Source organism: Corythoichthys intestinalis, chromosome 1 (assembly GCF_030265065.1).
Source record: "Corythoichthys intestinalis isolate RoL2023-P3 chromosome 1, ASM3026506v1, whole genome shotgun sequence".
Classification (NCBI taxonomy): Eukaryota; Metazoa; Chordata; class Actinopteri; order Syngnathiformes; family Syngnathidae; genus Corythoichthys; species Corythoichthys intestinalis.
In genome coordinates this window covers 37,621,234-37,645,889 of record NC_080395.1, presented here as the reverse complement: position 1 = coordinate 37,645,889, position 24,656 = coordinate 37,621,234, and the positions used below count along the sequence as shown (strand labels likewise).

Sequence of the window (24,656 nt, the reverse complement as noted above, 5' to 3'; positions counted from 1 at the left end):
AGGAAAGAAATGGTAATGAGATTCAGAACTAGGGCTGCAAGATAGACGTGTGACCATCCGTCTACCATGCTCCCAGTTTTAGTCCCAGAGAGGAGTTGTAGTTTTAAAAACTGTTATTTGTGCTGTACTGTTGTAGACCAATAAAAAAAAAAGATAACTTCTTTAATTTCCAGCCTACAAAGAACACCTGACTATAAACTGCCCCGCCCAAATATCTTTAAGTCTATGATGTATAGAAAACATACCATGACATATAATGGAATAATAGTAGTATTTTACAGTGCATGGCATACAACACATTTTTTACATGCAAAAAGTATTATGGATTCATTTATGTCTCCGTTTTAGACTCAAAACCCCCCACCACCTGTGAACATCTCAGCACCATGAGCACTCACACATACAAACACACCCCCACATACACGAATGCCTTCAAGTGTGTGTACGCTGTGTTTGCGCAGCTCTGTGACTCTCAGGTGGATGCAAGATCTGCAAGCCGCACATTCCAGGAGCGGGTCCGAAAGAGAGAGTGAGCAAGAGAGTGAGTGGGGGCGTCTTGATGGATAGGTTCTGGTTATCCATCGCACCAAGGGACACTTAATTCTTGGCAGTAATTTGGAAGCAACTGGACAGACTGGATGACAGACTGCCCTGTTCTTGGCCATTAATACAAAGGTAAGAAAAACATTGCACTAATTTATCATGTGTTGATTGCTACCAAATAATTGCTGTGCACCTTGCAAAGACATTATGCTCACCAGAGAACGTATGAATGAATGAATGTTGTTTTAAAAATGCAATTATTCCAAAGTGATAATAGTAGAAAATGGATTTAATGATGTTTATTATAGGTTTTTTTTTTGCACATTTTATTGCACAACATTTTGGTTGACGGATATCAGTTTGAGACAGTGTGGATTTGCTTCAGTATTTACCCATTGGGAAGTAAGATGTTCGATGCAGCTTTTGTCTCGAAGCTAATTAGATGATTACCTAATGTTGTGACCAGTTCTCCAGTGATTTTCAGATGACCAGATGGGAGCAAAAGAATGTTGTAAAATGATTGCAAATTACAACACTAATCAAATAAATGATATTCTGAAATTCTAATTAATTCATTCACTGCTAGTCATAGAAATCAAATCCATTGAGTGCTCATGTTTCACTGCCATTGACAGCCATAGATGTCCAATCCGTTTTATCTGCCCTCCTAGTCACAATGGATTGGACGTCAATCGCATTCAGTGGCAGCCAGTGAGTTAATGTCATAAGTGATTACATTCAAATTACATTTTTTTTAATAACAATATATATCCTATTATATTGAGATTCCACCTGTGTTATAGAAGTGGCTTGAAATTGCTGAATGAGTGAGTTAATGGTTTGCAATGCATTGAAAGGAGTTTATTCTGCAATATACTGTAAATTGACGTGAGCAAAGAAAATGCTTGTCAAGAGGGCTATTATTTAAGCACCATGGACAGAGCTGCACACTCAAACGCTCCCTTAAGCAGTGCAATGTACAAGGCAGAAGCAATGTCCTGGATTTATTATTTTTTTTAACCAATTGCCTCATTATGCATGCTTCAATTTGTGAGAATCAGTAACCGTTTTTTTTTCATAGAGGCTTAATAAGTCCTACAATACCTATAGAATGTCGTTAGCTTTTGGAATGATTGTTACAGCCTGTTGTGAAACCAGAATGTTAAAAAAAGGGTACTTAAAACATTGACTCCTGAATTTACATTTTACATATATACAGTAAATAAAATAAACATGACATAAATACATGAAAATAGTAATAATAATTTTAAAAATGTATACATAGAAAATTGAATTGAAAAATACACTTAAAAATGGGGAAATCCTAAATTAAAAAAAAAAATCATTAAAAAAAAATTTATAGGGCAAAAAATATGGGAAATTCTTTTAAAAAATAAAATGGAATGGAAATAAATAAAAAGACTAATTTAATCACAATTCCATCTTATTTCTTTTATTTTTTTTTTGAATATAAGATTAATTTTAATAAATTTTCTTTTCTTTTATTGTTTCTTGATATTTCTTAACTTTTGGTTTTATTTCTGGATTTCCTCATACTTAGCTATATTTTTTTCATTTTCATTTTCTATATTTAGTATTTTTATATTACTCGTATTGGCCCGAATATAAGACGGCGTTTTTTGCATTGAAACAAGATTGAAAAAGTGGGGGTCGTCTTATATTCGCGGTCTAGACGTTATACCCGTTCACAACGCTAGATGACGCCAGATATCATTGAAGCGATGTTCTGTCATGACAGATCTCAGCTACTGTCAAGTTTAACCAGTTTTCATTATTTTATTGCAATGTTTTTCCTTATTCTGATTTGTTTCAAGACTACAGTTACAGTTAGACTTCACTTTGATGGTTGATGCAGTTTTTGCAATTTTGTCAATAGATTGGTTTGTTTACATTTCAAAAACCAGAAGCCATTCATTTACAAATGTGATTGCACTTTAGTTTACATATTTAAATGTTCAGATATTAAGAATTGAATGAGGCAAAATAACATGCTTTTTCTCTCAAATATATTGTTATAATCATTTGTTTCAAATGTGCTGTAATTACTTTCTGTATGAAAAATAATTTGGTGTTCCAAAAGTCTTTTTTCAAACTTGAGTCTTGAAAAAGAGGGGGTCGTCGTATAATCAGGGCCGTCTTATATTCGGGCCAATACGTAACACCATTTTTATGTAATTAAAGTTTTCTTACAATGTTTTATATATTTGCAATTGTTTGTTTGTTGTCAGCTTCAAGCCAGGCATCAAGGAGTTAAATGGTCTGCCACTCCAGTGACCACTCTAGAAAGTGGGCTGCCCAATATGAATCAAAATAGTGTAATAGTTATTAACTTTTTTTACTCTTCAGACCCAACATGTGAAATTAAAATTCAATTAGAAACTTACAAAAAATAGCATATGTGATTACCATAGAAATAAAATATTATATTAAAAATAAAATAATATATTAAAATGTTTACATCAAATAATATATAATAACATCATAATATATATAATAATATTAGTAGTATATAGGCATGTGCCGGTATAATATTCTAACGGTATGATAACCTTGAGCCAAAATATTACGGTTTCACGGTATTGTAATCACAGCTCTAAAATCTGTTACTTTGAGCCATCTGGGTTTAAAAAAAAAAAAAAATTCCATTGAATATGATTTTTATTTTTTAAAACATACTAGCAAATTGGAACATAAGCATAATGTTAATTTAAAATGAATTTTGAACAAAATATTCTAAATAAAATTAAAATAAATGCAGTCCTTTAGGTGAGCGTGAACCCACAGCCACACTATTTTTTACAACTATTTTTCCATAAAAAGCACATGCGTATGACCCGTATCAAGTTTACATTATACACACTCTCTCTTTCTCAAAACAGACAGTTGCCAGAGAGAAAAAAACACCACATGTTTTATCACCGCTAGACACACTAAACATGCTGGATTTAAATCTCGTAGCTGGTGGGAAACATTCATGACAGTGTTTACTAACATTTAATTTTGGGTAAATGCAAAATCATATTGGAGGTATTGCCTCCTCGGCAGCCACCCTCCGCAAACATGTTTTACACGTCAGTTGCCCCTACTCTAGGCCACAGCTGTCAGTAACTCTTCTGTAGCCGAAGTATTTCCATACCAGCTATTTCGTTTTCTTCGATGGGAGAAAAATTTCAGGAGTTTCACCTCCTCCAGCCATCGGGGAGCACAGCTGACTCACTGACACTAAGCAACAACCGGTGGAGGAGGGTTGAGCCTTGCAGCTGCAAGCGAGGGATTTCTCCCTGCATTTTTGGGACATAAAAAATGGCTAATACCTTAGGGACGGTATGACAGGAAATTTTTGCGGATTTGAAACCTTGACGATTTCATACCACTGTATACCTTGAAACCGGTAATCGGCACATGTATCACCCAAACAGGAAAACAATATCAGTGACAATACCTTTGAATCCTCATATTAATATGATTCTATTTTAACCAATTTTGAGTCATTTGTAGACCAGTTGTTGAAAAAATAAAATTTATTCTTCCTCTGTCCAAAACGCACCCTCCCAGTCTGACTAACTGTATATGGCCTCTGAATAAAACCGGACAGACACACAGAATAAGAGACAGTTTTTTATGTGATTCCATCCATCGCATAAGCCTGTTCACCAAACATGTTTTTGTGATGTACAGTGTATCACAAAAGTGAGTACACCCCTCGCATTTCTGCAGTATATCTTTTCATGGGACAACACTGACAAAATGACACTTTAACACAATAACAAGTAGTCTGTGTGCAGCTTATATTATAGTTAATTTATTTTCCCCTCAAAATAACTCAAAATATAGCCATTAATATCTAAACCCCTGGCAACAAAAGTGAGTACACCCCTTAGAAACTCGGTACATCACTAAATGTCCAAATTGAATACTGCTTGTCATTTTCCCTCCAAAATGTCATGTGACTCGTTACAGGAGTGCTGTCAGCATTGCTGCAGAGATTGAAGAGGTGGGGGGTCAGCCTGTTAGTGCTCAGACCATACGCCGCACTCTACATCAAATTGGTGTGCATGGCTGTCACCCCAGGAGGAAGCCTCTTCTGAAGATGGTACACAAGAAAGCCCGCAAACAGTTTGCTGAACACATGTCAACAAAGCACATGGATTACTGGAACCATGTCCTATGGTCTGAAGAGACGAAGATTCATTTGTTTGGTTTTGATGATCTCAAGCATGTGTGGTGGCGACCGTGTTTGAGTTCAATTGAAATCGAACACTAATGTAAATTTTTCCACCAGGGACACCAATAGACATTTAAATGCACTTCTATTTTGTGACAGTCAGTTTCCTACTGTGTGTCAACAGGTGAGGGATGCGAACATGGACACTGATAATCTGATTGAGCGAATTGAGCTACAGCTGAAGGGCACTTCATTTCCACTGCTCGTCACCAGAGACACGCTGGAGGATGCAAATGAGACCACAGGGAATCAATTTCAGCAGCCTGACTGGCAGGTAGAAAGCAATTCTTGTCTCAGGCTGAGCTCAGAGCAAGAAAGTTCTATCGATGATCAAAAAAAGTATCTCATTTCTTTTGCTCGTTGACCTCAGGTGGCACTGTGGGCATTGGCATACTCACTCATCATCCTGGTGTCAGTCACCGGGAACGTGACGGTCATATGGATCATCCTGGCACACCGACGCATGAGGACCGTCACCAACTACTTCATCGTCAACCTGGCTTTCTCCGACGTTTCAATGGCAACCTTTAACACCCTGTTTAACTTTGTCTACGCATTGCACAACGACTGGTACTTTGGCTTGGGCTACTGTCGATTCCAGAATTTCTTCCCTATCACTGCGATGTTCTCTTCTATTTACTCCATGGCTGCCATTGCGGTGGACAGGTAAGGGCAGGCGTTGTGTACCAGCATGTTATACATGCACAATTTTGCTGAATTGTGACGTTTTTGAGAAGCGCTGTGCAATACGACAGTATATAGCACATCTCCAAAATGATAGAGAATTTACAATCGAAATAATTTCCATCTATCATTACTATCGACATTTAGTCAGCGTAGATCATTTTGTGCTGACTACAGTGCTACAGTGAGGAGAGAATTCTATATGTTACAGTGGTACCACTAGACAGCCTCCAAATGTATCTTATCTCTCTGAAACTGGTCCTGCATGTTCTTTATTTACCTACCTTTGGTTGAAATTGTACCGCTGTATATTTAGATTGGAACGGCTGAATTTTCCCACAGTCATCACAGCACATTGAGGCAGATTCCAATTTAAACAGGTTGCTGATAATCCCCCAGACTCTGGCATTAGGTGGCAAATGATCTCAGACTGCCTGCTGCTAAAGCAGGCAAATCTACTGATATACCACAACCGAAACATTACTGACTCATGGTGCAGATTTAAAACAGTGGCTGACAATAAATTATGATGTGGGTGGCCAAGGGCGTAGGTTTGCATAGGGAAGGTAGGGACCAACTTTTCAGGATGCTCAAATTGTCCCCAACAACTTTTAAGCAACCTTATGTGCATGATTTAATGATTTCATATACTAGTAGGTGATTTAGATTGCCTTCCCATATATTGTAAGGCTAGCATATACCCTACCATAATTAAATGAACTATTTTCATTATGTTCAAACTTACATTTACACCTTTTCACTTGCTGAATATGTCAGTCCATTTTTCCCCCTCAAATGCACGTTTGATTGACTGGTGACTTGACCCACCCTGGACACACACACACATGCTCACACTCACAAAGTTTTTTTTCGTCCAGCAGCAGCAGCTACTTTAAGTAATCTAAAAAGACACCAATGTTGTGGAGGTAGGAAACACACCACTAATTTTGTTACTGAAAGTCCGACCTACATAAGAGTCAGCATAACATTAAACTGTGTGAGCTTGCTAACCTGTAAAACTCAAGTAGGAAGCTTCTTAGAAGTGTCCTCCTCTATGTGTTCTGTTAATGTTAATTAAACTGTGAGAAATCTAGTGAACTCTGATAGAAACTATAGAACTAGAAAAACGTGAGCAAGAAGCTGCTTAGAGATAGACCGGTGCTGCATAACCTCATATGTTGCTCACACAATGCAACATAATCATAATTAACAATGTACATAAAATATATATATTTTGGGGGGGATGCCGCGAGCTACCCACACTAGCGTTGTGATTTACTGGTCAATCGCGATCGGGGTAATGAGCACCCTTGATTTAGCCTATCAATTAATTAGGTTCATACAGAGGGGCAAATAAGTATTTAGTCAACCATCAATTGTGCTAGTTCTCCTACTTGAAAAGATAAGTGAGGCCTGGAACAGAAAATCACATTGTTTGATTTTTAAAGAATTTATTTCCAAATTAGAGTGGAAAATAAGTATTTGGTCACCTACAAACAAGCAAGATTTCTGGCTGTCAAAGAGGTCTAACTTCTTCTAACGAGGTCTAACGAGGCTCCACTCGTTACCTGTATTAATGGCATCTGTTTTAACTCATTATCTGTATAAAAGACACCTGTCCACAACCTCAGTCAGTCACACTCTAAACTCCACTATGGCCAAGACCAAAGAGCTGTCGAAGGACACCAGAGACAAAATTGTAGACCTGCACCAGGCTGGGAAGACTGAATCTGCAATAGGTAAAACGCTTGGTGTAAAGAAATCAACTGTGGGAGCAATTATTAGAAAATGGAAGACGTACAAGACCACTGATAATCTCCCTCGATCTGGCTCCATGCAAGATCTCACTCCGTGGCGTCAAAATGATAACAAGAACGGTGAGCAAAAATCCCAGAACCACACCATCCATCTATTTATCCATTATCTTCCGCCTAGTCCGTCAGAACCACACCATTCATGAGAAATGTAGCCTTTCCGAGCAAAAAGTGTGCAGGTTTTGCTGTTGTATCGTCCCCACCAATGTTGAGACCAAACCTACGCCCTTGTGGGTGACACATATCGACTACTACAAATACATTTTATAAATAATTAGCTACTAATAAAATGAATAATACGTGTAACATGAATACAGTACTTAGTACACAAATGGCCGCAATGCATTTTGGGGATTGGGGATAAGTGAATGATGCATTTCAATCATGAGAAACAGCAGTGTTAAAGCATAGAAAGACATGCAATCCACACAGAACACAGACAACCTAATTCAAGCCAATTTTTAAATTGATTAATCATGATATTGCGCCAACGTATATAGTCTCAAACACTAAAAACACAAGTATTGGTGGATAATTAGATATCTTACATTTTTGCAAGAATACAGTATGATTGCTACCAGGGCCGGCCCAGCCTATACGCAGACTATGCAGCTGCTTAGGGCCCCTGACCACTTGGGGGCCCCCAATCTGGCAATTGTTTTTTTTTGTTGTTTGTTTTTTTTACTAAAGCTTGCTTTATATGACTTTTGTGAGTTTTGATACTTTATTACAAGCTTTAAAAAAATAAAAGTTCTTCCTTAACTTCTTTCTTTCCTCTTAGAAAAAGGTTTGGCGCTATATATTGTAACTACTGACAATCATTTGGGGGGAAAAGTTTTAAGTATACAGTGCAACAAAATCTGATTAATATACAAAATATGGACGTATGGGTTGGATTGCATGTATGGGTTTCACAGTATACTGTGACAAAATGGCGGGCCAAAAATATGGGCCCCTTTGCATTATTTTGCTTATGGACCCCCAAATGGCCTGGGCCAGCCCTGTTGCTACTCTTCTGCTTCTATTCACATTGAATAGATTTACAGTGCCTTGCAAAAGTATTCGGCCCCCTTGAACCTTGCAACCTTTCGCCACATTTCAGGCTTCAAACATAAAGATATAAAATTTTAATTTTTTGTCAAGAATCAACAACAAGTGGGACACAATCGTGAAGTGGAACAAAATTTATTGGATGATTTAAACTTTTTTAACAAATAAAAAACTGAAAAGTGGGGCGTGCAATATTATTCGGCCCCCTTGCGTTAATACTTTGTAGCGCCACCTTTTGCTCCAATTACAGCTGCAAGTCGCTTGGGGTATGTTTCTATCAGTTTTGCACATCGAGAGACTGACATTCTTCCTTGCAAAACAGCTCGAGCTCAGTGAGGTTGGATGGAGAGTGTTTGTGAACAGCAGTCTTCAGCTCTTTCCACAGATTCTCGATTGGATTCAGGTCTGGACTTTGACTTGGCCATTCTAACACCTGGATATGTTTATTTTTGAACCATTCCATTGTAGATTTGGCTTTATGTTTTGGATCATCGTCCTGTTGGAAGATAAATCTCCGTCCCAGTCTCAGGTCTTGTGCAGATACCAACAGGTTTTCTTCCAGAATGTTCCTGTATTTGGCTGCATCCATCTTCCCGTCAATTTTAACCATCTTCCCTGTCCCTGCTGAAGAAAAGCAGGCCCAAACCATGATGCTGCCACCACCACATTTGACAGTGGGGATGGTGTGTTCAGGGTGATGAGCTGTGTTGCTTTTACGCCAAACATATCGTTTTGCATTGTGGCCAAAAAGTTCAATTTTGGTTTCATCTGACCAGAGCACCTTCTTCCACATGTTTGGTGTGTCTCCTAGGTGGCTTGTGGCAAACTTTAAACGAGACTTTTTATGGATATCTTTGAGAAATGGCTTTCTTCTTGCCACTCTTCCATAAAGGCCAGATTTGTGCAGTGTACGACTGATTGTTGTCCTATGGACAGACTCTCTCACCTCAGCTGTAGATCTCTGCAGTTCATCCAGAGTGATCATGGGCCTCTTGGCTGCATCTCTGATCAGTTTTCTCCTTGTTTGAGAAGAAAGTTTGGAAGGACGGCCGGGTCTTGGTAGATTTGCGGTGGTCTGATGCTCCTTCCATTGCAATATGATGGCTTGCACAGTGCTCCTTGAGATGTTTAAAGCTTGGGAAATCTTTTTGTATCCAAATCCGACTTTAAACTTCTCCACAACAGTATCTCGGACCTGCCTGGTGTGTTCCTTGGTTTTCATAATGCTCTCTGCACGTTAAACAGAACCCTGAGACTATCACAGAGCAGGTGCATTTATACGGAGACTTGATTACACACAGGTGGATTTATATTTATCATCATCGGTCATTTAGGACAACATTGGATCATTCAGAGATCCTCACTGAACTTCTGGAGTGAGTTTGCTGCACTGAAAGTAAAGGGGCCGAATAATATTGCATGCCCCACTTTTCAGTTTTTTATTTGTTAAAAAAGTTTAAATTATCCAATAAATGTTGTTCCACTTCACGATTGTGTCCCACTTGTTGTTGATTCTTGACAAAAAAATTAAATTTCATATCTTTATGTTTGAAGCCTGAAATGTGGCGAAAGGTTGCAAGATTCAAGGGGGCCGAATACTTTTGCAAGGCACTGTATGTTGCAGCATTACTTGATGCATTTAACATTTGTGACAGATTTGTATCATTTCAATTCAAAATGAAGTAGGGAGCAAAGCTGTATAATTGTGGTATCATTTTTCACCAAATAATTCAAATGTATTATATTGTGGCATGTTGCTATTTAAGTGGACCATATCGTGATGAGATTTTTTTTTCCATGTCACGCAGCACTTTTTGTTTGTAAAAGTAGACGAGATTACCTTTAAGTGAGTAGGTATTTGTCTTCTGACATTTCTGTCTGTTGGCGTGCCATTAGATTACTCGAATGGTAAACATGTACCTTGGCTCAATAAAGGCTTTCATAAGGTGAATAGTGAGTGAGAGAGGAAAGCAGAAAATGATGCACACAGAGCTCTACAAATAAACATACTTGCGCCAAATACTGTAATTTTTGAACAATGGCTATGTCTATGACACCTGACTATGAGATGCACCCACCAAATTTTACTAAACTAAATTGAAACTCTTGAAATGAGGTAATCACTAGAAGGCGTCCAATTCATTAGAGCTGAGTGGAGTGGCAGGGAATGAACTTAATTCCGCTGCCAACCCACCCATTTGTAGCTGTAACTTGTAGTTCCCGCACATAATTATTCATGTTTTTCCACCCCCACCCCGCAACCTCTAAACGCCCGCAAACCAGGCCCCCTAGACGGGTGCTGTAGGATGCGGCCTCCCTCACAGCACCCCCTAAGTTCTGCCCTTGATTCTTTGCTCGAATTCCATTGAAGTATACTGTACACACTCTCACTTCAGAACTTTGCATTCTCAAAAGTTGATAAAGTATTACTTGATTGATGATTTGTCGTTAGCTAAATATAACCCCCCCAAATTACATGTACTGTAGTATAATTACTACCTTGCATGTGGAACTCCTACCAATTGGTACGGATTCTTTTATTGTTCACAAAGTTGAATCATTCTGTTATCAAAGCAAATTATAATTAATAACCGTTGAATATTCCCACTCCTGTGGTGCTAAATGATTCAGCTGAATGATTCATGATTGTATTTGTTACACATATTAAGAGCAATGTTGGTAGGCACCAAGCTCTTGAAATGAGATCTTGCGATATATTATCCACTTGAGAAGAATAGAAAAATCATTCATGTAATAATGATGACAGACATAAACTGTATTGTTTCCTCTGTCTCATTATATGAATAGAACATAATATCCCAGGGTGTTTTAAAACCAGAATCTTTGATGAAAATTATCTGAAGCATATTTTAACTAATCCAGCTATTACACTGTCGCACAGACTTCATTCACAAGTCAATGTGATAATTCGTTCAAAAGTAAGAAAGCCTACATTCATTAAAATTTGCCTGGATGACATAGGAAAATACAATAGGCCTTTGAATAGCTGTTAGATAAAATGAGCCTTTCAGAAGACATTCAAAGATAAAAGTAATCATGCCACAGGTTGGCCCTCTACCATCAAAGAAAAAGCCAACAGTGGAAGTGTGATTCCTTAAGAAGGCTGTAGCCGTCCTTCGATCCCCATCATCTGGGTCACTGATTCTGAATAAAGGCTTGTCAAGATTGCAGGTTTCTCGGGTTGTAACAGGATTTTCACATTAATCAAAATCATGCACCAAGGTCTCCAAGGATTCCATTCACCCATTCAAAGGCTTTTGAAGTGTGCCGAGTACATTTTTATCATGATGAAAACCATTATTGAGCCGGGCTATAAATTACAGGTGCAGGATATTAGGACTGGTCGTAGGACTCTGCAAGAACCTCATTGAACCTCTGCTCGGGAAAAAAAATACACAGACAAGGGAAAGCCTTTAAACTCTTTAATGTTTCCAAATTCCGAGAGAGAATAAAATTCCATTCATGCTTTTTGCCAACAAATGAACTATGACAACCCGACTCGCTCCCTGAACATCTCATCAGCCCAGAGAAATTGGTCATGATAAGCTTACCCAAACAGTGTGTGGAGACACACATGCTTTACTGGCTAACTTGTAACCTACAGCCAACAATAAGTCTCCAATTAATCGATCTAATTAATCAGCCTTATAGTGCCTGTGACAGCATTATAAAAATCTGAAACGGCATTATTATGTGAATTAGAATGATATTTTGAGACGAATCGACTGTATACAACATTATGGCAAAGCGCAGATGACGAGAAATTAGTCCTTTAATCTGCCATTTAGCCCCGCCTGTCATTATAGCGCTCTCACGTCCCCAGCTTGAGGATGATGTCGGCAGGGTCACGATTTCATCTGATTTAGAATTCAGCCCATTGATGGGGAATTATTCAGAATGAACAAAACGCGACAAAGAGAGCAGCAAAATGTCATTGTTTCAATCTCTCTACTTCAATATTTTTACATGATCTTCTTTTCATCTAAGTATTTATCCTAATTGCTAAATAAATGGTATGGTCATGACAAATAACAGTCTTGCGCTAAATGGAATATGAAATATTCAAAATGCATGTATTCAGTAAGACGTATGAAAAATTACTCCATAATGGTTAAAACTGTCGACTTCTTGCACCTTCCGAACGATATTTTATGCCACCAGAGTTAGTCCGGCTTTTGTCATTTCCCTGCCACGGCTTCGGATAGAGTAAACAAACCAGGAGGCGTGACAGCTAGCTGACAGGATAACTCGAACGGAGCTGCATTTCAAAGTGTTATTCTCGCCTTTCGAAGCAAAAAATAATAACACAAAACTACCCCGGATCATATCACACTGCGGCGGGGTTGTCGATTGTCTTCACCGATCAGCAACCCCCCAGCTGCGGACAAGTTACAGCTCGTCGTTCCCCTTCTGCGGGCAGGAGAGCTCGTTTGGCGGGGAAGTAGCTGGAGAATGACTGCCGAACAAACCGGCCAACGTCGGAGGAGCACGTAGCTGCCCGAGCCCAACCCGAGGATAGTGGTCTATTGCCGGGCACACGAAGAGGGTAGAGGGGGCTGGATGTCTGGATGATAAGGAGAACCACACAAGCATAATCCAAGTATAGCGCTCTACAGGCGGGCACGCGAAGAGGATCGAGGGGGGTGTGCGACATGCCGCCGGTCGTCGGCCGAGTGGCATTCTTGGTGGACAAGTAGCATTGTCAGCAACCAAATGCAAGTCACCTCCGAATTAAAACGTGTGCCATGATCCCAGTATTTGACAGAATACAAAACATGATGTTTACTCACTTCCTCGTAAGTCCAATTGTCCCACAATTGTTGGACATGTTTTGGCCAATCTCGGGTTAAACAGGAACTTTTTGAAACCCAAAAAGGCTTACATGCCTCTCCCTGGTGCAGCAACAAAACTCTGCTGCCGGCTGGCGTGATGCGAAAAATAAACGAATTAATCCGCAAAATCGGCTGAATCCGCAGTCCATCTGCAGGCTATAAAGCAATGCTGTATTGTGAGATGCTGACCCGGGTGACATCACATTTGCATTCCTCCTCAATCCAGGAAGTCACTCATTTTTATGGCACAGGATTAAAAAATTGAATACACAAATCGATCGTTTCCACACACATCAAAGCGGTCCATTTCATTAAGGAGCAAAAATTACTGCGTGAAATTTGAAGTAAACATGCTTTTTGCTGTCATAGGCACTAAAATAAAATAAAATAAAAATGGCTATATGAGGATCGATGTGTATACATCCCTACACTGTACCAATCATTTTTTTATTCTGATCCATCCACGAATATCAGAGGAGTAGCAATTTTAGTTAGTGTGATCACCAACAAGAAGAACAACAGCAAAAAGAATATAGTAAGTGAGACCTTGAGCCTTCTCTCCAGGCAGTCTAAAAATGGCGCCAAAGCACCTAAACATCTGTATAGAAGCTTCCAGTTGAAGAAGTACCGTAATTTTCTGACTATAAGCCGCTACTATTTTCCCTCATTTTAAATCCTGCGATTTATAGTCCAATGCGGCTTATTTATTGATTTATTTGGGTTAACAGATAACACTTGTTTGACAGCGGCATCATAAGACCTTAATAAATATGACATGACACTATCATGGGCATTACTGAATGCTTATGACAGATGTCATTAGGTGTCATCCGGAAAATTATTACACTATCTCCATTTATGTCCAGCTCAGATCTTTTACATCCATTCAAAAGTGAGACACAGTTGTGGTCAAAAGTTTACATACACTTGTGAAGAACATAATGTCATGGCTCTCTTGAGTTTCCAGTTATTTCTACAACTCTGATTTTTCTCCGATAGAGTGATTGGAACAGATACTTCTTTGTCACAAAAACATTCATGAAGTTTGGTTCTTTTATGACTTTATTATGGGTTAACAGAAAAAGTGATCAAATCTGCTGGGTCAAAAATATACATACATGGATCTGAAAAAGCGAATCATTGACTTGAACAAGTCAGGAAAGTCACTTGGAGCCAGTTCAAAGCAGCTGCAGGTCCCAAGAGCAACAGTGCAAACAATTGTGTGTAAGTATAAAGTGCATGGCACTGTTTTGTCACTGCCACGATCAGGAAGAAAACGCAAGCTATCACCTGCTGCTGAGAGAAAATTGGTCAGGAGGGTGAAGATTCAACCGAGAATCACCAAAAAGCAGATCTGCCAAGAATTAGAAGCTGCTGGAACACAGGTGTCAGTGTCCACAGTCAAGCGTGTTTTGCATCTCCATGGACTGAGAGGCTGCCGTGCAAGAAGGAAGTCCTTGCTCCAAAAGCGGCACCTTAAGGCTCAACTGAAGTTTGCTGCTGATCACATGGACAAAGATAAGACCTTCTGGAGGAAAGTTCTGTGGTCAGACGAAACAAAAATCGAGCTGTTTGGCCACAATGCCCAGCAATATGTTTGGAGGAGAAAAGGTGAGGCCTTTAACCTCAAGTACACCATGCCTATCGTCAAGCATGGCGGTGGTAGTATTATGCTGTGGGGCTGTTTTGCTACCAATGGAACTGGTGCTTTACAGAGAGTAAATGGGATAATGAAGAAGTGGGATTACCTTCAAATTCTTCAAGATAACCTAACGTCATCAGCCCGAAGATGGGGTCTTGGGCGCAGTTGGGTGTTCCAACAGGACAATGACCCAAAACACACATCAAAAGTGGTAATGGAATGGCTAAATCAGGCTAGAATTAAGGTTTTCGAATGGCCTTCCCAAAGTCCCATTGAGAACTTGTGGACAATGCTGAAGAAACAAGTCCATGTCAGAAAGCCATCAAATTTAACTGAACTACACCAATTCTGTCAAGAGGAGTGGTCAAAGACTCAACCAGAAGCTTGCCAGAAGCTTGTGGATGGCTACCAAAAGCGCCTAATTGAAGTGAAAATGGCCAAGGGACATGTTACCAATTATTAGCCCTACTGTATGTATATTTTTGACCCAGCAGATTTGATCACTCTTTTCTGTTCACCCATAATAAAGTCATAAAAGAACCAAACTTCATGAATGTTTTTTGTGACAAAGAAGTATCTGTTCCAATCACTTTATCAGAGAAAAATCAAGAGTTGTAGAAATAACTGGAAACTCAAGAGAGCCATGACATTATGTTCTTCACATGTGTATGTAAACTTTTGACCACAACTGTAATTTTCTGGATGACATTACATAACATCTGCATTAAAGCTCATGATAGTGTCATGTCATAATTATGAATGTCTTATGGCGCCACTGTCAAATAAAGTGTTACCAAATACCATAACTAGCAATTAATGAAACAACTGGAACAGTAACTGAAGAAATAATTAGCACAGGAGATGAATGTTGATTGTTATTTATATCTGTACCGCTCAAATACATGCTAGGAGGCATGTTTGATGACAACAGTATTGACAGCAGGTGGCAGCGGAGGTTGACGCCTAGAGGAGCAGTGATGGCCAAATGAAGCTTCTTGAAGCAATGAAGCTTTGCAGCTAATTGGTTCAAAGCTTCATGGTGGTTCATTTGATCTTCTGACAGTTTTATGATGCCGCTGTCAAATAGTGTAAAAAAGTGTTACCGATTATTATTTTTTGGTGTAATACATTGAGGACAGTTGCGACTTATAGTCCAGTGCGGCTTATCTATGAACAAATGTTGTTTTCGAGTGAAATTTTGTGGATGGCGGCATATACTCAGGTGCGCCTTATTAACGTAATTTTCGTACTATATCATAAATAGTATGACCGTAATGACCAAGTGCTCCAAGAAACAACAAACTCCAGGGTTCTCTTGAATTTCCGAAGAGCACGGACACAAAAAGATCCCCATCATTTAAATAAAAAAAATTCTTTAAAAGAACTAAGACCACTGTGGGCATCAGGAGCAACTAATTGTCATTGAAGGCGACAAACAAACCAGAGTTGTTCTAAAAATGTGCTGTTTTACATTAACCACACAGTAACTTTGTCAAAGCACCACTTATAACACTGAAACTAAGGAAACAAATAAACAATCTTCCTACTGTTCTAACAGCTTCAACATTTTTTATAAATCACTCCACTTTCTGTGATTGAGGGGTTGCAGCGGTCGACCGATCGATGGATTGGATATATGAAATGGATTGGACATCTATCATCGTCAACAACAAAGAAACAAGATCCTACAATGCCAACCATCCTAGGTCAACTGGATTTGATGTTTATCGCTGTCAATAGCAGTGAATGACTTAAGTGTTTGACCTTCAACAAGACATAGTCAATGATCACAAGAAAACCCACCCACTGATCAAAGCGAAGCAAGTAAGAAAGATTTCAAAGGCTGCGTCAATTCTAGCTTGAAAAGTGGTTCTATCGATTGGACCAACTACAGAGGGCAGGACAAAGACTGTGGCACCTGGGGAATTTGTGAAAAACAGGAACTCCAACACACACAAAAAAGGGTGACACTGTAATAAAAACCACTAGAAAACAGATCGCCGGAGGCTACCTGACACCATGTCATGTATCGAAGAGAAGGATAAAATATATAATAGTATAAATATGCAGTAGATGATCACTTCAAGCCTGAGTAATAGATTACTTTATCAGCGCTCTCATACATGTTGCACTTGTGCGTGAGTAGTGTCTGCTCAGAACGCTTAAGAATTAATTAACCTTTCCGTACTGGTTTAGATACATGGCCATCATCCACCCTTTGAAGCCTCGCCTGTCCTCCACCTCGACCAAGGTTGTAATCGCAGTCATTTGGACTGTGGCTGTCTTGCTCGCATTCCCGCAGTGCTACTACAGCGTGACCAGATTTTACTACCCCAGGACTGTTTGCATGGTCGACTGGCCAGACGACTACGGGGGAACACATCAACTCAGGTAGAACATTAAGGCATAGATTCCATAGTGATATAGAAGGGACACATTCCCCAGACACTGCGCAACGCCTTCAAGTAGGGGGCCTTCCCACACTCCGCTTCAGTCAGTCGAAGTCTGTCGCAGTTATCCTCAAACACATGCAGCGATCCAATGCCAGATTTAAGTTGAAAAGTACGAAAGCTATACCGCATACAAACAGGAAGGATTGTCTCAGAAATGATTTGTTCAAGGATTCAAGGTACTTATTATATTTTTCGTACCATGCATACATTTTGAAACATTGTGAAAAAAATCAATGGGAGAAATTAACCACTACGGCATTGGCATCATAATTTGCAATATTCACGTAAAATAAATGCTAACTACCCGTTTTTTTGCTTTTAACCAAGAATCGAGACTATTGTACGTTTATACACAGCATATATATATATATATATATATATATATATATATATATATATATATATATATATATATATATAAAGAATTCAGGTATTTAAGCATTTATTCACAAGAATTTTCAATGTAAAAAGCTCTTTGTGGTGATAAGGTGGCACCACAGTGGCTGAAAGACTAGCTGCATATTCGACCTATTTACGTAAAATAAATGCTAACTGCCCGTTTTGTTTTTCTTTTTTGCTTTTAACCAAGAATCGAGACTGTTTTACGTCCATATCTATAAAGAATTCAGGGATTTAAGCATTTATACACAATAATTTTCAATGTTAGAAGCTCTTTGTGGTGATAAGGCGGCGCCACAGTAGCTTAAAGAGCATACGACACGAGAAAAAAAGTCTTAAATTGCATTATTATGTGAATTAGAATCATATTTTGAGAAGATTCGACTATATACAACAATTTAGCAAAGCGCAGATGACGAGAAATTAGTCTTTTAATCTGCCGGTTAGCCACGCCTACCATTATAGGGCTTTAGCGTCCCCAACAGGTGGATGACGTCAGTGGTAGACTGGGCTCATCGGTTTTACTATTCAGCCCATTGAGGGGGAATTATTCAGAACGAGGAAAACGCGACGAAGAGAGCCGCAAAATGTCATTGTTTCAGTCTCTCTACTCCAATATTTTTACAGGATATTCTTTTTATCCAAGTATTTTTCCCCAATAGCTATATAAATGGCTTGAGAAGGACCAGTCAGCCCGTCGAGGGGGAACTATTCACAACGAGGAAAACGCGACGAAGAGAGCGGCAAAATGTCATTGTTTCTGTCTCTTTACTTCAATATTTTTATATGATATTCTTTTTATCCAAGTATTTTCCCCAATTACTAAATAAATGGCATGGTCATGACAAATAACAGTCTTGTGCTGAATGGAATATGAAATAATAAAAATGCATTTATTCAGGACGACATGGCAAAATTACTCCATAATGGTCAAAACTGTCGACTTCACCTTTACTGTCGCACCTCCCGAACGATATTTTATGACACCTAAATCGGACATACGTCATTTCCCTTCCCCGGCTTCGGAGAATGTAAACAAACCAGAAGGCGTGACAGCTAGCCGACATGCTAACCTGAACCGAGTGATGTTTCAAAGTCTTCGAAGCGGAAAATCACACATAACTAGCCTGGATTATTTGACATGACGACCCGGTTGTCGATTGTCTTTGCGGATCGGCAAACCGCCCGGCGGAGAGCAATTTACAGTTCGTTCCACGGAGGAGAGTGGCTGGAGTTGTTGTGCAGCTAACGTGCTGCTAATGAGCATGAGGAGAGCTTTTTACATGCCTATCAATGATCAAACGTAAGTAGTCCTTTATTTAAAGGAAGTTTGTAGTATTTACTTTGTAATCGCTGTATTCGTATTTGACATAATACAAAACAAGATGTTTACTCACTTCCTCGTAAGTCCAATGGTCCCATAGTAAAAATATCCACGGTGAATGGGAACCTTTTGAAACTCCAAAAAGGCGCATACGCCTCTCCCTCATACAGAATGATTTTTCTGCAGCCTTTTGGCTGGCGTGATGCGAAAAATAAACGTATTAATCCGCAAAATCAGCTGAATCCTTCATCCTCATACACAACAGTACACTGTATAGTGAAGAGGACGTCTTCTACCGTACACGTCACATCGCCCTCCTCAATGCAAGACCGAAGCCGGAAGTCAATCATTTTCATGGCACGGGATTAAAAAAAATAAATAAATATAGCGATCGCTTCCACACACATCCAAGCGGTCCATATCATTCAGGGGCATAAAATACCGCGTGTATTATGAAATAAACATGCTTTTTCGTGTCACAGGCACTTTAAAGACTAGCAGCACATTCGACATATTTACGTAAAATAAATGCTAACTGCCCGGTTTTTTTTGCTCTTAACCAAAAATCGAGACTGTTTTACGTCCATATCTATAAAGAATTCAAGGATTAAAGCATTTATTCACTAAAATTTTCAACGAAAAAAGCTCTGTCTGTGTTTCCACTCGGTCAGCTTTGACGGAGATAGGCCCCCTATTAATCGGCCACGCACCCCGTCTATATATTATGAAGTCTATGATTGAGGTGTGGCAAAAATGATTTATTTGTTTTTGGGGTACAGTGAGAATTAAAAGGAAATCATTAATAAAATCAACATGTTATTGTATTGTGTTGGGTCACTGGCAGCCATACTGTCACAAATTTAATGGAAATCAAGTTCACGTGTACTCCTGCTAACAAATAAACCTCTTACCTTGTAGCTACCAGTTTGCAGTGATATTGCTGATCTACTTGCTCCCCTTGCTGGTGATGCTTGTGACCTACAGTTTAGTGGGGCAGACCCTATGGGGGGGCCACATCCCAGGAGAGGCATCAGACCACTACCACAGCCAGATAACTGCAAAGAGAAAGGTCACTTTTTCTCACTTTATTACTGCCATCCATCCCACTGCAATCTAAATAAAATTTGTCAGGTGGGTTGACATATGCACCTTTGTCTCTTAGGTAGTAAAGATGATGGTTGTTGTGGTGGTGACCTTCGCGCTCTGCTGGTTACCTTACCATATCTACTTTATACTGGGATCAATCAACACGGACATTTACAAGCAACATTACATCCAACAGGTCAGCAATTTCCATTGTGTCAATATTGATCTATACAAAATGTTTTCAATTCTGTGTGAATGCGCAGTGAAGAAAATAAATATTTGAACACCCTGCTATTTTGCAAGTTCTCCCGCTTAGAAATCATGAAGGGGTCTGAAATTTTTATCACAGGTGCATGTCCACTGTGATGGAGATAATCTAAAAAGAAATATCCAGAAATCGCAAAGTATGATTTTTACCAACATATTTGTGTGATACAGCTGCAAATAAGTATTTGAACACCTGAGAAAACAAATGTTAATATTTGGTACAGTACACTTTGTTTGTAAAAACATAGGTAAAACTAGAGATGTCGATCCGATCACGTCATTTTCAAAGTATCGGAATCGGCAAAAAAATATCGGCCATGCCTTTTTTAAAATTTTTAATTAAATTGTTTTCTAATTGTATTTAACGTTACAGACATAATATGTTACACTCATCCAGAGTCTTTAGTTTAGGCTTAAGATAGGGTTATCAAATTTATCCCGATAACGGCTGTAATTAATTTTTTGAAAAATGTATCACGTTAAAATATTCAGCACAACTAATGCATGCGCTGCACGACCCACTCACGCACTGTCGCGCTAAATCTGTAATGGTGCCGTTTTACCCATATAGAGAGATAAAAGGCAGCGTAAAATGAGTAGAGTGAATTTTGGCAGCCTCTGGAGCCTTTTTTTAATTGACTAAAGCCTTACAATCTCTCTCCCTACGATTAGAAATATCATGGGAAGCATTGTGGGGAAGCAAGGTAAGAATTGATCTTTTTCTTAACACCTTATGTTATTTCCAAACGCAGAGAAAATATATCAATTGGTAGCACTACGCACAGTCATGGTTCCACTTCCCATCATGCATTTGGGCATGGCCACAGTATCATTTACTGAAAGCTCAACAAATACACTAGATGGCAATATTTAGTCACAATATACAAAGTCACAAGTCTTTCTATCCATGGATCCCTCTCACAGAAAGAATGTTAATAATGTAAATGTCTTGAGGATTTATTGTCATAATAAACAAATACAGTACTTATGTACTGTATGTTGAATGTATATATTCGTCCGAGTTTTATTCATTTTTTTTCTTAATGCATTGCGAAAATGTATATGATCGGGAAAAATTATCGGGAACGATTGGAATTGAATCGGGAGCAAAAAAAAAAGCAATCGGATCGGGAAATATCAGGATTGGCAGATACTCAAACTAAAACGATCGGGATCGGATCGGTAGCAAAAAAACATGATCGGAACAACCCTAGGTAAAACGTTTCCTGTAGTTTTTTACCAGGTTTGCACACACTGCAGGAGGGATATTGGCCCACCCATCAGTCAGGTTTCAGGTCCCAGTCATCCTCACTTTAATACAGTGCACCCGTCCTGTCCCATGCACAGAAAAACACCCCCAAACGTGATGCTACCACCCCCATGCTTCACAGTAGGGATGGTGTTGTTGAGATAGTACTCATCATTCTTTTTCCTCCAAACACTCTTAGTGGAATTATGACCAATAAATAAGTTCTATTTTACTCTAACCTGACCACAAAACCTGGTCCCATGACTCGTCTGCATTATCCAAATAGTCATAGGCAAACTCAGGATGGGGCCTTGACATGTGCTGGTTTAAGCAGGGGAACCTTCCATTCCATTCATGATTTCAAACCATGACGTCTGGGCGGTAAACCGAAAATTTACCGTCACCGAAATTCTTCACGATGACCGACGTAATTTTGACCATGTCGGTAAATTCGGTAAATTAATAAAACAAGAAAATAGTCTTTTCATCCCGCTTTGACTCTGTTGTTCGTCTATGCTCATTCCCCTTTAAGAAAGCAGTGAATGTACTTACGTAGGGAGTCACGTGATCATCAGGAAGCCAATCAAACAGAAGCCCGGTAAGCTAACGCTAGCAGCTAATGCTACAAGCAAAACGTGATGGAGTGTGGCTTAAGGGAGGCTCGCCAAACTTTCACCCGACATCTAATAGACTCTTGGTGGCATCCAGACGGGCTTTCACCAGTTGTCCTCCCTTGTTCTCACAATTTCCGGAGATGGTGCTTTCAGTGCTTTCTACCGGTAGCCAGGCCACAGGCTAACGCTAGCCGCTAACGCTAGCGGCTAACGCTACAAATGAACGTGATGGAGTCGGATAGCGGCTCTAACCTTGTCGAAACGGCTGAATTTAATGAGTGGATTGGGCATGGACTGCATCTAGCAATTACTATGTCGCGTTATTTTGTATCTGACTGTGTGTGATTTCTCTGATAGCTTTTGTGATGGTAAAGCATTCAGCATAAAGCACAAATGGCCCCAGCTATTTTTCTGTATGTGCTTAATTCTGTGTCATTATTGCTATCATAAAATCTTAAGTGTTTCATTTGCAGAAGATCAATATAGCTTTAATGTGTGTGTGTGTGTGTCTGTCTGTCTGTCTGTTTGGGGGTTCATGTATGTGTGCATTTATTTAAAAATGCACTGGGGGGGGGAGACCCTGAAACCATAAAGTAAACACTTGTATTGAATAATTATGTCACAGCAGCCATTAACAATAAATTGTCTTTTTGAAGTGTACTGTTCGAGCTGCAAGTCATTTGTGTTACAATGACATGTTTGCACAAGCATATCGATTTTGACAATGTACATTGTTCAAGCCATACACTCTGTTATAAATGCTCATACTTGAATTCTTATTGTTTACAATTCATTTGTATAAACCTAATGTCTAGACTGCATGTACATTTGTTAAATATATCAAATTGAATGCTGGTAACTAAATCAACAAGAAACTGTTAATCTGTATTTCATGCATTGATTCAGATTTTCAAATTATATAACAGTCCGCTTGGACGACTTTATCGTCATTTATCGTTATCGAGATAAATCTGCTCCATTTATCGTGATACATGTTTAAGGCCATATCGCCCACCCCTACCGGTCTTAGTGTATTACCATTAGTAACCTTGGAAACAGTGGTCCCAGCTCTTTTCAGGTCCTTGACCACTCCTGTCGTGTAGTTCTGGGCTGATACCTCACCTTTCTTGGATCATTGAGACCCCACGAGGTGATATCTTACATGTGGGTCTACTCCAATTGAGATTGACTGTCATGGATAGGTTCTCAATTTTCTAATGATTGCCCAAACAGTGAACCTTTTTTCACCAAGCTACTTGGCAATTGGTCCGTAACCCTTTCCAGCCTTGTGGAGGTGAACAATTTTGTCTCTGGTGTCCTTGGACAGCTCTTTGTTCTTGACCATGTTACAAGTTTGAGTCTTACTGATTGTATGAGGTGGACAGGTGTCGACCTCAAACAGGGACATCTGATTCAGGATAACAAATCGAGAGGGGATGGACTTTTATTAAGCGGACTAACTGGTCTTTCAGGGTCAGAATTCTAGCTGATAGACAGCTGTTCAAACTTATTTGCAGTGGTATTACACAAATAAATTGTTAAAAGATCATGCGTTGTGATTTCTGGATTTTTCTTTTTAGATTATACCTCTCACAGTGGACATGCACCTACGATGAAAATTTCAGACTCCTTGTGATTTCTAAGTGGGAGAATTTGCAAAATAGCAGGGTGTTCAAATACTTATTTTCCTCACTGTTCTTCACGGTTCTTCTGCTTTCTCTTCTAATGTCTAAAAAGAGCTGCAGTCATCTGTGGGAATAACTGAAAAATGAAGTAGAACTAATGTTAAATTGTTGAGTGAAAAGTTATACAGAAGCTGAATACTGAACTCCGGACTACCACAGTATCGTGTTAGTTTATCTGTTGTTAGCTTGCCGTGGTAGCTAGCAGGCTAGTTCTTAATTCATCGAGAATGATGTAAAACATTGTCATTGGATGGGCATTAACATTATTAATTAACATTTTTTTAGGGCTGTCAAAATTATCACGTTAACGGGCGGTAATTTTTTAAATTAATCACATTAAAATATTTGACAAAATTAACACACATGCCCCGCTAAAAAGGATTAAAATGTCATGTCCATTTGTTACTTGTGTTTTATTGTGTTTTGTTGCTCTCTGCTGGCGCTTCGGTGCGACTGATTTTATGGCTTTCAGCACCATCCATGAGCATTGTGTAATTATTGACATCAACAATGGCAAGCTACTAGTTTATTTTTGTTTGAAAATTTTAAAAATTTTATTAAAACGAAAACATTAAGAGGGGTTTTAATATAAAATTTCTATAACTTGTACTAACATTTATCTTTTAAGAACTACAAGTCTTTCTATCCATGGATCGCTTTAACAATGTTAAGAATGTTAATGCCATCTAGTTGATATATTGTTATAATAAACAAATACAGTACTTAGTATGTACAGTATGCTGAATG

The 24,656-nt window shown here is 39.0% G+C and overlaps 1 protein-coding gene across 4 annotated transcripts in view; it reads left to right on the top strand.

The window, feature by feature from the left end:
- The first annotated feature begins 440 nt into the window (after positions 1 to 440).
- Positions 441 to 24,656, top strand: part of tacr2 (tachykinin receptor 2) — a 34,775-nt gene continuing 10,559 nt past the window's right edge. Inside the window, exons 1-7 of one of the 4 annotated variants that reach the window (XM_057852874.1) lie at positions 441 to 675; positions 4,525 to 4,657; positions 4,914 to 5,063; positions 5,160 to 5,455; positions 17,029 to 17,223; positions 19,927 to 20,077; positions 20,171 to 20,290. In XM_057852874.1, the coding sequence (XP_057708857.1) occupies positions 4,655 to 4,657; positions 4,914 to 5,063; positions 5,160 to 5,455; positions 17,029 to 17,223; positions 19,927 to 20,077; positions 20,171 to 20,290 (915 nt within the window). In that variant the 5' untranslated portion in view covers positions 441 to 675; positions 4,525 to 4,654. Of the gene's footprint in view, positions 676 to 4,524; positions 4,658 to 4,712; positions 4,830 to 4,913; positions 5,064 to 5,159; positions 5,456 to 17,028; positions 17,224 to 19,926; positions 20,078 to 20,170; positions 20,291 to 24,656 lie in introns of those variants that run through there. The other 3 variants (XM_057852883.1, XM_057852858.1, XM_057852866.1) reach the window with 3 other exon arrangements.